We start from the raw sequence: 17,262 nt of genomic DNA on the forward strand, positions 1-17,262 counted from the left end.
ACGTGATATTACGATTCAAATATTGCCGCATTTCATACAAAGAGCCGACAGTGCTGCCTTCGGTGAGTAACCGAGTAACCAATCGGTAAATACGAGAACGCGACATTGAAGGTTACGACGAAAGTTTCGCTCTTCGCTTCTGTAAAACTCGGTAAAAGTATTCTGCGCGCGAATCGGCGAGGTGTAACGATCAATTTTCTATCTTCCGATAAATTTTCGAGTGAGTTTTGGTCGATTAACCTGGATTAGCCGAGCAATCTACGTGAATGCAACTCGCCTCACGACTCGTGGCTGCGAGCACGCCAAAGTTTGAACACGAGAGGGGGATCTTCTACCGCGATATATGTATATAACCTTTAAATTGACAAAGATTTATATTATCGTACATATTCCTCGCGTGTTCTATACCAAAGTTTCGAATTACGGTACACGATAAGTGCATAAAATCTGCTGGCTGGAAATCGTGAATCGTGGCCGTGGCATGGATGAAATTTTGCCCGACGCTGTCAAGTACGACTTCTGTAGAAAAAGCCGATAAGGTAGAGAAAACGGTTGGCGCCGCGACGCTACCTGACGCACCGACCACCGACCACCGACCAACCATGTTTTCAAGTTCCGCGAGGTTTGGAACTGCGGGTGGCGGATACGACAAATGCTGCTCGGCTGAAACGAAGAAGAGGGGCGAAAGGGGGGTGCACGGTCGTAAACACTCGCGCAAGAAGTACGTAGTACATAGTCTCGCGAGAACTCGTGCCGCGATTACGTCGTTCTCGGGTTTGAGAGTGATCGACGTATGGTGATCGTTGGAGAGAGCCGTGAAATCGCAAACATTCAAGTGTCGGGACTTCACTTTCTGGAGTATCGGGAGCTCGTGGTGTGTCGATTGCGATCTAATTTATCCGGATACGAATACGAATACGAATACGAATACGAATCCGAATCGTGTCTACGGTATTTCGAATGTGCCGGTGAAATAGTTGTCCGTATGATATGCGACGTCCCCTGATTCGCCATCTCTCCGAGGGTGGTGGCAGCGCGGCTGACAATGCTGGTGCCAGGAGACAGCAATCCATGAAGGAGGACGAGAGTTCCGGTTACACCTGGAATTGTCGCGAATACGGACATCACCTGTCGTCCTGTGATCTCCTCAAGGTCCCCACGAGCCTTGGATGTCGGGCGCAGACAGCGTCACCGGAGCCGCGAATCACGATCCACAGGTAGGCCGATTTTGATCCGTGTGCCATCCGTTTCGTGCTGGCAGCCAAGGCTAGCTCCGAAATTGTCCGGGTCAGTGCATCCTTCGGGGGCTCATTCTGGGTAACCGCGCTCGCGCACTGCTTTCAACTGCGTCCTACCTGACAAATAACTTTCCGTGACCAAACTCCTTTTTCCGCCTTTCTTCACCTTTTTTCATTTCTTCTCTTTCCTTCATTTTTTTTTTTTTTTCATAGAGTCGGTTCGCGATTAACGAATCGGTACGCGGGTGTCCTCGCAGAAGAACCGACCGTAATTCGTATCACGTGAACATGTTCCTTGAACATTTTTATATTCGTCGATATACAAATTTCGAGCAAATTCAGGCGTCAATTTTCGATAAGGTTCTTTCATTCCAACGCATTCGATTCACTTTCTTGCACGAAAATGTTTGATCGAATTTTGTTTAAAACGTCTCGGAGAAGAAAGCATTCCTTGTCGAGCATCGATTCGAATGTGTAAATATAAAAACAAAGCAACAGCCTATATTTCGTGACCCAAATCCTCTGAGGTCGTGTCTCGCGAAGATGCATTTCGTAAATGACGCACGGTACTCGAGATACATTTGCAGAGCACAAAAGTATCCAGGGAAATGTTTACCGTGTCGTTGGATTGTCGTGATCGCGATCGAAATCGTTCATGGAAAATAATGTGTCCGTGAGTCGCACGGAGTCGCGAAACTTTTCCCACTCGTTCGCGTCGCTACCACCAATGAGAAGCGGTAAACAATTCTAGAAGCAACTAGGTCAGAGACAAATCATCGATGAAAATAATTCTTTTCGACTCCAAGACCTACTCGATGTCGATACGACGACACGCATCGGAGATATATGTACTAGTGACGGAAACAAACAATCAAATTTCCATTTTCCCACGGTCGCTAACAAGGGAAGCTTCCGAATTCGGAAATTCTGATTTAAACGAACGTTTTCGCGAATATAGACCGTATCGAAATATACAAAAAATAGTTTATTCTTATTTTCGGCAGAAATTTACTTGACAGCGTCGCGGTAAATTGTGACACAACTTTGCCACGGTTAACGCTCGCTCAAGTACGAGAAATTACCGTTAACCCGCGTTAATCGAATAAAATACGTTGCGATATTAAATAATAAAACGCATTGTGCGTGTGCAAATCATGCGCGCTTTTAAAGAGGATTCTCGTTTGGACGTGACGTTTATAAAGTCAATTAATGTCATCGATGGTCATGGCTTTCGCGTCACTCGGAATATCTTGGCGTCTAATTAACCTTACATACCACTCGAGATGAGTCGGACGCGTTTCCGTTCAACTTCTATCTTCGTACAAATCATAGTATGTATTAATTTTCACACGCAATTGTTCCTTATTTCGGTCATTATAACTCCGATATATCCAAGCTGTTATTAAAAATCGTCAATTAACATTGGCGGTATTACCGCGCTATCTTGTTTCAAAGACACGTGTAACGTGTAACTCTTTTCTCTTGGATTGTTTTCATCGCGATCGGTTAGAAAATAGGACAAATCGACACAGACGAACGAATACGTTACGATTCTTCCCGACGCCGACGTTCATACGACACGACACGACACGGCACGACACATTTGAAAATTACGAGTACGATCCAGTTGACGAAGAATACAATGAAAATAATACGTTAGTTTCGCGACTCGTAACTACGTTTACCCGTTACTCAACAAGTGTTTTCACTGCTATGGTCGTCCAAACTATAACCTGTTGAATAAATACGAGGTAAGGAAGACGAGCCTTGATCTGAGTCGTAGTTGTAACATGAAATTTTCTATCGAACGTTCGTGTGTTTGGTTCCGACGCCGATACATACATACGTGTATGTAAGTTTGATAGCCACTCGTATACGATGGCGTTCGGTTTTTATACGATACATATCCCAGCGCGACGTGTTCAGTCCTTTCTTTTACATAATCGAGAGGGTCGTTTATTGCGAAATGTCACGGAAGGGTATAGAGGACATCCTCATTCCACCCGCGATAGTCGATCGGACGAGCGGAGATGATCGTTGAGTAATAAATTAGTTTTGCCAGGAGGTAACACGGGAGATTATGCAATCGGTGGCAACAACTAGGGCAATTCGATGAAAGAACGGAGATGACCTTGACCAGGCTCCGGAAATGTTGGAAACGGAAGCTGGAGTAAGACTATTTGCTTTTTTGGTTTCGACCACTCTTCGAGTCCACTCTCTAATCGTGTTTTCGCGACTTCTCCCTTTCAAGCCATTTCGATAAAATGTCGTACTTTTAAATCGGCCAACTCCGATTTATCATCCTCGGGTTTGTTCTTGTAAACAAGTTTTTGTCCTATTCGTAAGTAATAGTCGAGCATATCAACACGATCGAGATAACTACTTATTGTTAGTCTCTGTTAAATAATTTCTTTTTTTCTTTTAAGGTTAAATTAACGTTGGATTTCATATTATCGATTTATTCTGATAAACGCGAAAAGCAACGAACAAGATCTTTCGGTTGCATGAGAAAATGGTCACGAAGCGATAAAATTCTCAGTTTCTCCAAGTGAAATAAGTCCTTGAAAAACAAGTTTCCATACAAGACATTTATTTTACGACCACGAGGGCGTATGCATGTTTGTCGAAAGGACAAACATTTTCCTTTGAATTTGGATATAGCTCGCCAAGTATTAAATTGTTTCGTCGGTCTCTTTACGTTTTCGCACGGTATAAAACAAATCGTATACATATATGTATAATACACGAACCGATAAGACTAATCGATTTGTGCTTGTATTTTCATTCGTACATATTCATTCGTGTATATCGCGACAACTGTAAGATTTCAAAATACACTTTTAGACATTTCGTTAGCCGTCAGCTCGAGCAACGCTTCTAAATCCGCCCCTGTCTCTGCCGTCCACTATTCCTTTCTCAAAGTAGACACCGTGATTCTGCAAGGTAGATCTCGTCTTCTCTCTTTCAGGAATTGCATGCCCGAAGAAACGTTTTAGAATCCCAAGAGGGATTCGCTTCCTAGATGTTAGCGATTCGAATCAGGAAGTAGTTTCTCGGGAATTTCATTTTCAACGAAAGAAACTCCGATACTGTTACATCAGCCGCTTTATATTCTAATTGTATAATTGGTACAGGAGGTGGAGGCAATTAAATTAAATTTGTTTAGAATAACGCTGTTCTTTTCACGACGTCGATGAAATCAAATCTATTGTCGTCGACGCAGCAGAAATTTTAATTAGAGTTTTCGTTATGAAAATTTTGGTACCGAAAGGGAAATTAATAAGACGCTGTCTGAAATTGGAATATAGGGCATCTTATCGTGATATTAATCTAGTATCGTTATCGTGTCGTCGTGTTTCGCGACCGTCGAGTTTTGCATGGAGAATTGACGACGCGGTTCAAGGACGTTTACAGCTTGCGACAGAGATTAATGATCGAGAACAGCGAACAGGCAAGGGGGATGGCGAAAAGATAATTCCGCTAAATTTCTTCTTGACAATGGCGCGAGGTTGTTCGCAAAAAAGCACGCGTGCCCCAATGGCCCAATGCCCCATCCGTAATTAACTATTCTAGTCGGGATGCACATCTCGCTACATCCTGTCCCACTCTCGAACCCTACGACTACCATTGCACGAGTTGTAATCGAATCGTCCAAAAGGGTTCTGGGTTTGCTCGGTTACACGAAAGGGGATGCCGGCCGTTCGATTTTAACCACGAAACCCTTTTGGTCTCGAGGGATCGTCCGTTGCGTCGCGCCGCCGCCATCCTCACGGATCAATTTAATTAATTATCTATTATAGAGTTACGGACGGACGGACGGACGAATCGATTCGTTTACCGCGAGTGATTTTGCTCGTCGTAGTAAAATCAAAGTTTGAGAAAATTTGAAGAAAACAAACTCCAGAGTATTATACATATAGGTGTAGTATGTATATTATAATAACGTTCAAGAAGTCGAAACGAAGCGTTCGGTATTCTGGCCGTCGTGTCGTTATCTTTCCTTGGTCATCGAATAAAATGACGTCTTTATTCTCGCGCGGGAAAAGCTGCTCGGATACGAATGGCTGGTAGATACGGTGTACGGTAGGACACGTGCGGTACGATGAATACGATTGTACAGAATTTCAAAGAAGGACTTTCTTCTGAAATTTCCGCGGTATGATCACTATTTGCTCCTGACGATGTAAATAAATGTCGCCTGAACACGATTAAATAGTGGAACTTGTCGGGGCTGTTATCTTCGGGTGGCTGCCCTTGAGAATCTACCGCAAACAAATACTCGTATCTTCGTTTGTGTCGACTCGAAGATTAGAAAAACCTGGCGGGGATGATACGAAAGGTCGTTAGTTTGTTTTCGTCTGATTTCCTTCTTTTCGTCGAGTCGAGCGATGGAGTATGTAAGAAAATAACGAATGCGAGCGAAACGTTTATGGCTTTATAATTATGGAGGCACCGCACAAGTTTTTTTCACCGGCAAACCGACTATGCGGATTTCGCGTTTTATTATATTAAACATTTTTTCGTCTTTGTTGCGAAATATCTGCTCGTTTACTTTACTGGATATCGGGTAAACGAACGAAACCTTTTACGAAATTCTAACGATCTTTTATGTACTTGGCTCTCTTTTAGTAACTCGAGGATCGCAAATGTAAAGAATGACACTTGTGCGCAGCATTACCACCGAAATGAAAAGTACCGCGTTTCTTTGCCGAAGGAAAAGCATAAATAATACGGAACAAAACACGTAGCCGGTGAATCGAGCTGTATTTTATGCTTGTATTCACCGATCCTTTTTACTCGTCTCGCGAACCGTCTCTTCGGAATGAAAGCGAAGGTGCAGGTGACGCTTTGCTAGGGAGAACAATAGTGAAAGAGGAACGATGAAATGGGTTGTCGAAAGCTGAAAGTATAACATATTAATTTGCAGCATATTTCATTTATCGCTATGTTCTTAGCTTTCTTATCAACGTTTACAAAATACGTTTGACTCTTCGGTTAGTACACCTACGTACAGTACTTTGTATCGAACCAATGAAACATATGATCGCGTTCGCGTGTCGCGTGTCGCCTTACTTGAACAAATATCGTCCAAGTAGACGAAAGACTCTCGTTTCAGTTGCATCCAATTCTAATTCTTTGTTAGCGTCGAAAAAAATAGTACAAAGTGTGCCGATAGAAATTTCCACTTTCGCATAAATAAATAAATAACGAAAGCATAACACTCGCCTTTCGAATGTATAATTCATAGCGAAAACTAGGAAACAAGAATTAACTTTCAAAATTTCACAAATATTCTCTGATTTTTCTTGTAAATAAATTCAGAAATTTCACTTCCTTAAATGCATAATAATTCCACGTAACTATAAAAACAAAAACTCGTTTCGTATCTAGTATTTCAATGCCAAGTTTTTTTCAAGTCTTCTTCGTAGAGAAACTTTAGTTGTTTAGACTCGTCGTTGATTTGTATACGAAATATCCTTTGGTAGTAATATGGGGCAAAAGAAAGTTTGCTACCGGGAGGTTCAAGTATATCTACTTTTCGCTGATAATGAATCTAATTAAAGAGAATGTAGAGGCGGTGGGCACGTCTAGATACGGGCAACTGGCGTGGCAGTGAACGCGTTAAATTTTCGGTTTGAAAGCGTTTAAAAGGTTTGCCGAGGCGTGTTCCGTGTTCTTCCCAGATGTCAACGGGAGGGATACTTGGATAGTTTGCAAACAGCTGAAACGAGGTGCGTTTTGCACTGGATTCTCTCCACTGGTCTTTCATAAGGCTCCGGTTGAGACCTCCGGTGGAGGTGGTCGCGAAAGTGTCGGTGGTGGACGCGGGTCGAGAGGAAAAGAGAAACGAGAACGATGTCGGTGATGGAGAGAAGGGAGTAGTGACTGGCAGTGGCTGGCGATGCTTGAAGCAGCAACTAAAACAGTCCTCCGGCCGCGGCGCGGCGGTTCGATCCGTTGTAGATCGTTGTGATCGATGTAAAACCTCTTCGCGGTTCTCTGTGAAGTTTGCGTGATAGTTGAACCCACCGTGCAAGTGAATTTTGTGTAGAGGAACGTGCAGTTTGTGAAGCCTGAACGTGAAAAAGTAATTTCGGATCAGATGGTCGCGTCGTTGTGGCGACGAGAAAGTGATGTTAACGGTTAACAAACCAAGATGCGATTCAACGAGGGATTTAGGAAATATCGAGGTAACTGCTTCGGAGCAGTTCGCCAGGCTAGCAAACATTGTTATCTCCTTCTCAACAACTAATTAGCACTGCCCGATTTGTAGCGTTATCGGTACCGAGTTGATCTTTTTAACGACGGAATAGCCAAATGGATTCGCAATGTTGCCGGCAACTAGAAAAATTGGATATCACGCGACCATAACGAGTCACTTCGCTCGCCAGTAATTACCGCATTGCTAACGGTAATCATTCTCGGTCTGGCTGTCTGCCAATCCACAAGGTGTAAACTAACTTGGGCTTCGAATCGCTTACGCTTACGCTTACGCGCTTTCCAACGACTGAACGTTGCTTCGCCAACTATTATTTTTTTTTATGTGCACTTTTTATCGGCATTCCCCAAAAATTATCGGATATTGTACAAAGCTATCGATCAGTCGCGCGTCTGTCGGAATTCTTTTCCTCGAAATCTCGTAGTTGGTCGAAAGGGAAACGATATAGGGATAAGATAAAGGTATCGATGCGAAATGTGTTCAAGGTGTCGATATCGTCGCCAGTTTTCCGCGAAAGACCATTCTCCGCTGATTCCAGCAGACTCGACAACTTTACGCGATACTTGCGAGCGCAGAAAAACGAAGCCAAGAATAAGAAAGTTCCTTCCGTGTCCGCGACCGTTCGGTCTGCTGCGCCAACGAAGAAATACACCAGAGAAGTTAATCGATCGCAAAAGATAACGGGAATCTTGATGTATCTCGACTTGGGACGTGTAATCGCGGAGACGTGATTCGGCGAAACGCGTAACGAGCAACGAGCAACGAGCAACGCAGCCACGTTGAACCGGTAAACTTACCCTCTCGATTGCGCTCTGGTAACGAGTAACGAGCTCCGTCTCGAAAGACTCTTTTCTTTCGCCAAACAGCTGCAAAAACCGCTACAACGCGATTCTAAGCCAACGTCTGATCGTACAACCTTCCGACTTTTCGATCGGTTGCTACGGTATAGGCGTAATGGTAAATGGTTTCTTTCTTGGAAAAATCGTGATAAAATTGAATATCATCCCGGCGGGGATTGCCTCCACCGGGATACCGATAAGGTAATCGAAACGTCTGAAAGACCAAGTTGCCGGTAACGCGAGAATACGCGCCCTTCGGAACGTTTCGATATAAATCGTGCAACTCTTTTTGGTGTTGGATTCGTTGGAGCGGACCATTCACTAACGGATAAACAACTCCGCGACACAGGCTTCGTGGAAATGTCGAATGGAGAAAAAAGTTCCGTTGCAAGGTGCCCGGACGTTGCGTTGGTCAGGGCGTCCACTTCTGCACAGTGATAACGTAATTGAAATGTCTTCGAGTCGCGCTTCCCGGAACGTTCCCGCATAAATCACGGCCGTTCGATCGCCTTCTTTAAGTGGATCATTCGTTAAATGTAAATGCTGCAATAGAAATCTTACTCCGGTCGAGAGCCTCAAACATATTTCACTTTCTTTAAATGATTATACTTGCCGAAGGTAGCTCCGGTTTCCTATAATGCGAGCGAAACGTTCTCGTCTTGATCTGCGCTCGTAAGCTTTTGAACCAGTATTTAAACTCGACTCTGCGTTCGTAAAGAACAAACGAGACTCGTCCAAGTTTCACGATTCTAGTTTTGAAACGAGGATAGGATTCGGTTGGTTGCGAACACGCTGTGCCACAGTGTTTCGAGTTTCGAGTCTGTATTTGTTATATTGTTCCGCGGTTGAGCAAAACAAACGAGCAAGTCGAAGATCGTGCAAAGATCGCACGGAGCGGTAGCTCGAGCCTCGAGGAGACATTGTACATTTGGTCCCTCGATTTACACCAGTGTAATTTGAGCTCGGGTTGGCAATTTCAAGCTACGGCTTTGCTTATTTTTACATCTACATTTACTACGTATACTGTATATACTCGGGTTTTCTTTTACGCGGTCGGTAATGATTCTATTTACGCGGTATCGTTAACACGGGGTACCAGTTTTACGCGATATCAATTTACGAGGTTAATTTGATCGTTGTTCGAGTACAAAGTATTACGTAACGGTGTCCATCGATTCATCGTGAATCTTTGCATCGGCGCCAAGCAACGTCTACACCCATTGGTGCCTCAACGTGCATACAGGCTTCTTTCTTACGTTATTTTTTGTTCGTATCGGCATCGGCAACTGGAACATCGTTTCATAGTCAGTGCAAATCGAGAGACGACGAGTGTGCCGATTCTATTCGTTGTCTGTATTTGGTGAATAAAGTGGTTGGATAAAAGATTACGGAAAGCGAAAAAGACTTGACGAGATCACGAGGCGATCGAAACATTGTTGGAGAGCGTGTACACGTCTTCCAGGGCTGAGTCACGTTTGCGCGTTTTCGATTCGAGGCTTCGAGAACGTGGTACCGTTCGATCGATCGTGTTGGCGTTTCGATATCGGCCACCTTGTTCCCGGCGCGGCGCGGTACCGTGTTCCTCGTTGGACACGCGGACTCCAACATTTTCACCTGCTCGCTCAGCCATCGATTCTCTTTGGAGTGATCCCGTATCCGATGTCGCGCGTCATCTCGAGGAGATGCTGAAGATACGCATGCTGGATTACATCGGGGATACTGGGTGAGTGTGTTGCCGTACGTTTCGCGCTTTAACGCGTAACTAAACTTGAATCACCCGACACTTGGAATAGGCATTCTACGTTATTTGTTACGCTACAGTCGAGAAACGGCTTCTGTGCATACCGAGACAGCAAACAAGTACAGATGTTAACTAGATCTTGACGATTCAAGGTTTACGTTCAGCTCGCGAGGCATCCACTTTTCAAACCGGGATATCTCTTTCGTTTCCTTCGACTTGTACAATATGTAAATTGTTCGGAGAATTACCATCGAAATAAACGTGACCAAAGCTACGGAATGCTATTTTCGGATACGCTTTAAAACTCAGAAGACGAGAGATGCAACGTATTTTTGCCAAACGATTACAAAGACGTTAAAGGTTAATCTTTGGGCAATTAAGTAGACGAGCAGAAATATATACACATATTTCGGTGCGTTCATTTCTACGGTGGCATTCTTTTTTCTCGTCGCGTGCCTTTAAGAGCAGACCCGGTATTTGCATTTGAAATGAAATTATGATTGGGGGGCCCATTTTACTCGACTCACAGTCGACCACTAGAAACTCATTGGCCAGAATACTAATGAACAGGGTCGAGAACAAGACCGATATTCTTTTCCACTTTGGATATAATGATGGCTCTCGAGCGCGTTTAACGTAGATGACGTTTAAGAAGAAATTAGAAGAAGAGAGATACGATCCCGTTTCGTTTTCCTCGAGGGTTCCACTCGTTTCTACGCCTACCTTTATTTTCTAGGTGTTTTTTCTATGTTAAGCTACGAACCGTTTATTCGTCAAATCGACTACACCGGGAAACAAAGAGCGGTGAAAAGCTATGAAAATGCATAAAATGGTATAGTAATTGTTTCGCCAATTAATTCTAAATCAATTGATCGGTAGTTTGGTCGACCTAATTTCATAGTCTTATGAAACCGGATGAAATAGTCGAGGCGTCGAGCCGCGGGAATTCGTTTCTAATTTCCTGTTTATTCGTCGCTAGAATCATCCCACATCGTCAATTTATCCGCGACGCAATATAACGGCCGACTTGTGGGTGCAAAACGTTGGCAAATTGATCTAACGAGGTAATCGAAGCTCGGACAGGAAGACAGAGAGGCGTCGCAAGGTTTCACTCGGTGAAATTTTTTCAAGCACCATGAACGGAAGCACTGGTGTCGTGGTGTCGTGCAGCGGATCTTTAATGTTGACTTTCTCAGGTTCGAATTTTTATAAATTCGATCAATTTTATAAATGTATCGTATATATTTTGTCTCGCATCTAGTTTGCACCGAAAGCTATTCAGTTGGAAAGATCGATATGGTAAAAAAAAAAAGTCGGTGACGTATATACATGCCACGAACAAGTATTTTGCATCTACCGCGCGTAAACACATAATTTCGCAGATGCGCGACACTTGGGCCGGAATATGGTACGCTTGTATTATTTTGTCAGGATATGAAAGCTATAAAAGATTGCGCTAACGTATTTTTAGACCTTTTCCCGAATGAAAGTTGTATGTACTAAGCGACGCGGCGGTGAGTGCACTCGAGTAAAGTGCTCGTTTCTTCGATGAAAATTATTTTCTGAAAGTGTTTCTAAACGTTACGTCCGACGTTTCGTTTTAATGAAACGAATTACTTTTACGGTCGTGCGAAAACGGCTCGGAGATTATAACGCGCAACACTTTCTATTCCCTCTAATGACACTATAGTTGCTCTTTTTCTCTCTCTCTCTCTCTCTCAACTGTCCTACTCGGGTACTCTGGTACTCTGAACAAAAGAGGTAGATTTTTCAAATTTCATAACGTGGAAAGCAATCTAATCGTGGTATAAACAGACGAATGCTCGAACAGGTCGCATTCGTTGTTGGTATCCTCGATTTTAAAAAGTACGATACTCGAACAAAACCAGGATACGTTTCGCGGTAGCAGGTTGGCTTGTTGCATACCGTGTCGTCGTTTCTATTCGGAAACGTACTCTCCAATCGCATGCGAATATCGCTGCGTACAAATTTTGCTATTCGACGCACACTTTGTTGCATAGCTTTTCAATAAAGTCGGTGGTAGGCTTTTAGAGTGCAGTATCGCGGACACGATCCACCTCCGATCGCGTATCCTGGTGAACTGTGTCGCGGCGAATATACGCTGAACGGCTTAGCATTCCGTTGAAAGTTACCGGATAGGATACGATATACGAAAATGCAAAAGCCCTGATAATGGTTTTTCGATAATACAGGTATAGCTGTAGGTATAGGTATAGGGATAGGGTATTCCGACAGCGCTATGCTCGGCGCTATGCACTCGTCTTTCCGTATCAAACTTTGCAGTTTCTCGATGTCAGTCGTACTTGATGATATGTAGAAACAACACGCTCTCGACGCGTAGGATGATCTCTTACTATATTGGTCGTCGTTTATCAAGTGAGTCACTTTCGAAATGTAATTAAGGTATAAGCACGATTATTAATTTGTTCGTTGTATGTATTACACATACATGTATTCAAAGTGCCGTTCGAACTGTATATGGACACGATGTACAATTGGGATGGTTTCGCATATATTGCGAGTTCTAATTTTAATAAATCTATCAGAAGAATGTCGACTAATTTTTTGTTGCGAAATCGGATAAGGTCTTTAAATCGATCGACGCTCGCGCCAAAAATTCGCGAAACAGATATAATTTTATCGATTTACAACAAGGCGATGCAATTCTATTACCGCTGCGATCGGCCTTGCTCGTTACAGTGAATGAATGTGTAATTGTCTGGCGTGGTTCGAGCGATACAGTTTCAATTGCGTCAATTAATCTGTCGATATCAATGATATTCGAATCGTAGTATAGCTAGTTTATCTAGATATATGTATTATATTTGGATAGAATAGATAGTTTGAATATTTATTTGTATATGTTCGAGGTAAGGAATTGTAATAATTCACGTGTTATATATTTCTGCAAGAGCAGAAAATTCATTCGACGAGTAAGTACATTTTAACAAACATTTATATAGGACGTTGACGAGATCGGACAGTTGAAGTTTTATTTGTTCGGTGTGAAACATTGTATTATTGTACATTATTCAAATTGGAATTTTTATTTCACGAGTTGTCCGACAATATCGAGTTATTGCAAAATTGACACGTATCGAACGTTTACGCTTCAATTTACGACAAAACAAATTTCAATCGTTCGAGCCGTAATATTATCCTGTCCCTTTTGCGATACTTTCGGTTTATGCTTATACGTACGCTTACCACATGCTTTACAATGTATGTGATTTACAGGGAACGGCAAAATCTGTTTAACCGTTAGTCGCTTAATCACACGTGCCTTCTCGTTCGGTGAATATTAAAAAGTTGAACGATATTGCTTCCTTCGCGAACCACACAATTTTATGCAACAAGCGTTTCAGCTCGATCAATCTTCCATACCTGCACCGATTACTTTTTCGTGGAACAAAAACATTGATACGATACGTTATTAGCATAACGAAGAGCTTCTGAAACGTGCACGACACATATACAAAGAACATCGATGCGTATTTTTTCGTTTAGTTACAAAGTCTTTAAAGTTACATCGAACGTAACATCCTGTCGTGTATTCGCGAGTAAGTGTGTATTACGTATAATATTAGGGGGAATGGGGTAGGGAGGAAGCAGAAAATCGGCAAAACCGTTTAATATCAAAGGAATGCGAATGGCACACCTCCGAAGAGACGCGAAATCTGATGAACGGTCACTCACGTGGCCGTACAGGCTCCCCTTCGGAAACACACGAACGAGGTAAGATGTTACGCGACACAAGGGCTCGCAGGAGAAACTAATTTAAAGATTCGTTTTTTAGTTACTTTGTTAAATGGTAATTGGATGGCCATCCTGAATTACGTTTACGAATTGAATTTCGTGCTCGAGGCTCGAGACTCGAGACTCGCTGTCGTCGTGCTACATCCGATATTATCCCCTTTAATAACCTCGTTGCAAACTTCTCGAAGCGCAATTTCGCGTTACGAGTGACGGACAGTGATGCACATTTCGCGTACCAAGTTCATTCCAGCGTTCGATAGTTCTCTTTTACCAAGTACCGCTATATTTATGACTTTGCAAAGTTCGATGACTTTTAAAAGTTCAAATAAATACACTAGCTACAACTAGCGATATTATAATTATTTCTCCATTATTAAAACGAATGCGTTTACCTTCGCGGCTGTTCAGCTTTATTCATAGTTTGCACGTGTGTTTTGCAAAATTTATCGCTCACGATATATCTGCGCGGAATTATTTAGAAGCAAGTGAAAAATTAGCTTCATCAATGTTGTGTTTATTAATAACCTCGATGTAATTTTCTCAGCATGGTCTCGCCGCATGGTGCAACTATGTAAATCCTTTCCGCAGCGAGCGCGTAAAATAGTGATTTTAATTTAACCGTCGGCGTCGGCGTCGGCGTCGGCGTCGGCGTCGGTGTCGGCGTCGGCGTCGCTCAGCCAGATCCAGAGTTGAAAAACTGCTGAATTATCAGATCTCAATACGGAACAATTATAGCGTTACGGAGGATATCAAGAAACTAATGGGTTGCACGAACACAATCTTGTTACTTGATCATCGATCAGATTCGATAGCGTTCACCCTTTTCTACTTTCTTTCGTTCTTTTTTTATTAATGCGTGTTGGACAAGTTGTTAGCAGAAATAATTTGATAGCGTCACGCCACCGGACATTATCGCGTTTAATAACCTTGTCAGACATTTTTCTCGTGCAAACTGTACACATTGTGCTTCGGATGACGTACCAAGATACGAAATCTGTTGAACCGTCACTCAGCTCTGGTCGTAAAAAGTTCTCCCGAATATTAAAGAGCTCGCAGTGTGCTCTGAGCGCGCAGAAACGGGTCCCGACGCTCGTAACGATATTTTTCGTGCACGCCTACTTCATTTTTACGCTCTTCTCGTCTTACATCCCGGTGAAAAGAGGCTGCTCGTGGTAACGTTGTAAGCGGGCCACGCGAAATGGTACGCCTGGTGCTCGCTTTAATCTATCGCATCTACCGGGTAGACACCGACGAAACAGGGAATAAATAAGCTGACCCTTTACCTGCCAAACCTGCTATTCTTTGTAGTTTGTACTCGGTTCTCTTTCCTCGATGAAAGGAACTTCCTCCCAGAAAGGGGGCGTACTACATCCGGCGACTATTTAGTCTCGTCCGCGTGGAAAGCTTTTTCTTGGGGACGCGACGGTTATACTTGGTGTTTCGTGGATGCAGGTGGTGAACGATAATAATAATTTGTACTCGCGCTTAATCATGGACGCACGATCGAAAGTTGAAACGTTACGTACGATTCTACGTTTAAACTTAAACCGTATCAAGATAATTACGAGGTTGACGCGATTCGAGTCGTACGCACCGTCCACAAAGTCGCGAAACCAGTCGCGACGGAAAGCAAAGGGTAAGATACATAAGATAGAGAATTAGATAATCCGTCCCGGTGGTTTCGCCATGCCAATTTTTCCGCGTGTCACTTTCGTATCGTTTCTCCTTTCTGAAAAGTATACACAACGTGCCGGCGATCGGGTTTCAGTTCCGTGCAAGGGGTAATTTATTCGTCGAGGCAAATCGTACGAGTCGTTTCCTTTCCTGCTTTACGTGCATTGCGCGAAAGAAACAAGGATCGACGGAGTTAAGCGATAGCATACGACCGACATGATCAAATTTATTCCGTAAATTGTTATTCGGATAAGACACAGATGATTCTTAACCGATCAAATGGATCTTCTCTTCTTACAAATTTGTTTGTAAATAACGACCGTGGAACCACTCTCCTTTTACATTGGAAAATATCGTCAGGCCATTACTACAACACGCAACTGCAAATATACCACGTACAGCCTGCAATTGTGGAACAAAGCCGCTAACAAGTGAACAGCCTCTTGTGAATGAGGCTATAGCTATGAAGTGTACAGTGACCCGACGCGACGCGACGCGATGCGATGCAACGCGATGCGATGCGATGCGATGCGATGCGATGCGACGCGCGACATGCTCGTGAGTTGGAGCAATAATCCGTTGACACCCGCAACGAGAATGGTGGCCACCTGTACATATACAAGCTCTCGCGGCCCTTAAGGTAGCTCCACACGGTCGATATTCTTGTACGATATATCGACATGACTGACCACGATGTTAAAGGGTTGAAATTTTACAATTTACAATGATGTAATATGGTTTACGATGATGTTCCAGTCTATTGTTTGGATAATGTCGAAACAGAGCTGTCCGCACAAACTGCGGTTTCTCGATATTATCGATGCGATATTATTGCTCCAACAGCAACCGGGTACCTTTATCGTTTATGTGCATGCGTCGCTAATCTACTCACGCGCAACATACTATATCGAGTTGTATGCACAGCGGGTCCAAGAATTCACTCTTTTCACCGGTGCGCACAGAATTCGATTCGATTTGGATTCGAAAACGTATGCAGAAACCGCCGGCGCGGACGCGTATGTATGGAAACGTAGCGCGATGCAAATGGGCGCGATGCCTTTATGAAAAGAAACAACGCGATGCGATGCGGACGAAATGAATCGGACTCTCCTTTGTTTCGCTTTAGAATGCTTTGCGTATGACGTTTGACAGCGAAATTAACTCGCTGTAAAATTTTGGAACAGCAGTCGTACTTGACACGACGTTATATATTGTATTTTTGATCTCGCAGGTAAACGACGAAGCATTATATTCGGTACCACCTGACACGGCAACAATTATTACGTATAAAGACTTTGGTTGTGTTACGCGAAACGCCCGACGCGACGTAACAAACGACGCAACAAACGACGCGATCAAACGAAAGAAAAGCCAAGACGTAACCAGGCTTTTACGACTTTCCCGCAAAGTGCATTACCGCCAGCTCGATTGATTTACCGTCAGCAAGCGTGCAACAGGTGTTTCCCTGCGGTGCATCGTACCATTTTTCTCCAACAACGGCATGTCTGTTGTATGGTTGTCGCGTCTTTCAACCGACCACTGTGATACGATCTAGGAGATGTAATAGCCAAACGCTACGCGTACAGACAAACCTGAACCTTAAACAAGGCAAAATGATTGGAACTCTAACGAGGCCATGTTACAGATTACAGATATGCTAGACCAATCGAATACACCTTACCGCCAGAGCTCTCGAGTCTGCGCGATTCGTAAACGAATAAAAATGTTAAGTAAAGGGTAGGATCAACGCAAACGTTATTTTCAAATTGCGAT

The 17,262-nt window shown here is 43.3% G+C and overlaps 1 protein-coding gene across 2 annotated transcripts in view; it reads left to right on the plus strand.

The window, feature by feature from the left end:
• The first annotated feature begins 921 nt into the window (after positions 1-921).
• Positions 922-17,262, plus strand: part of LOC128890263 (rap1 GTPase-activating protein 1) — a 60,112-nt gene continuing 43,771 nt past the window's right edge. Inside the window, exons 1-2 of one of the 2 annotated variants that reach the window (XM_054148591.1) lie at positions 7,117-7,429; positions 9,924-10,020. In XM_054148591.1, the coding sequence (XP_054004566.1) occupies positions 7,396-7,429; positions 9,924-10,020 (131 nt within the window). In that variant the 5' untranslated portion in view covers positions 7,117-7,395. Of the gene's footprint in view, positions 1,218-7,116; positions 7,430-9,923; positions 10,021-17,262 lie in introns of those variants that run through there. The other variant, XM_054148590.1, reaches the window with a different exon arrangement.

The sequence above is a fragment of the Hylaeus anthracinus genome, unplaced genomic scaffold, assembly GCF_026225885.1.
Source record: "Hylaeus anthracinus isolate JK02 unplaced genomic scaffold, UHH_iyHylAnth1.0_haploid 12000, whole genome shotgun sequence".
Classification (NCBI taxonomy): domain Eukaryota; kingdom Metazoa; phylum Arthropoda; class Insecta; order Hymenoptera; family Colletidae; genus Hylaeus; species Hylaeus anthracinus.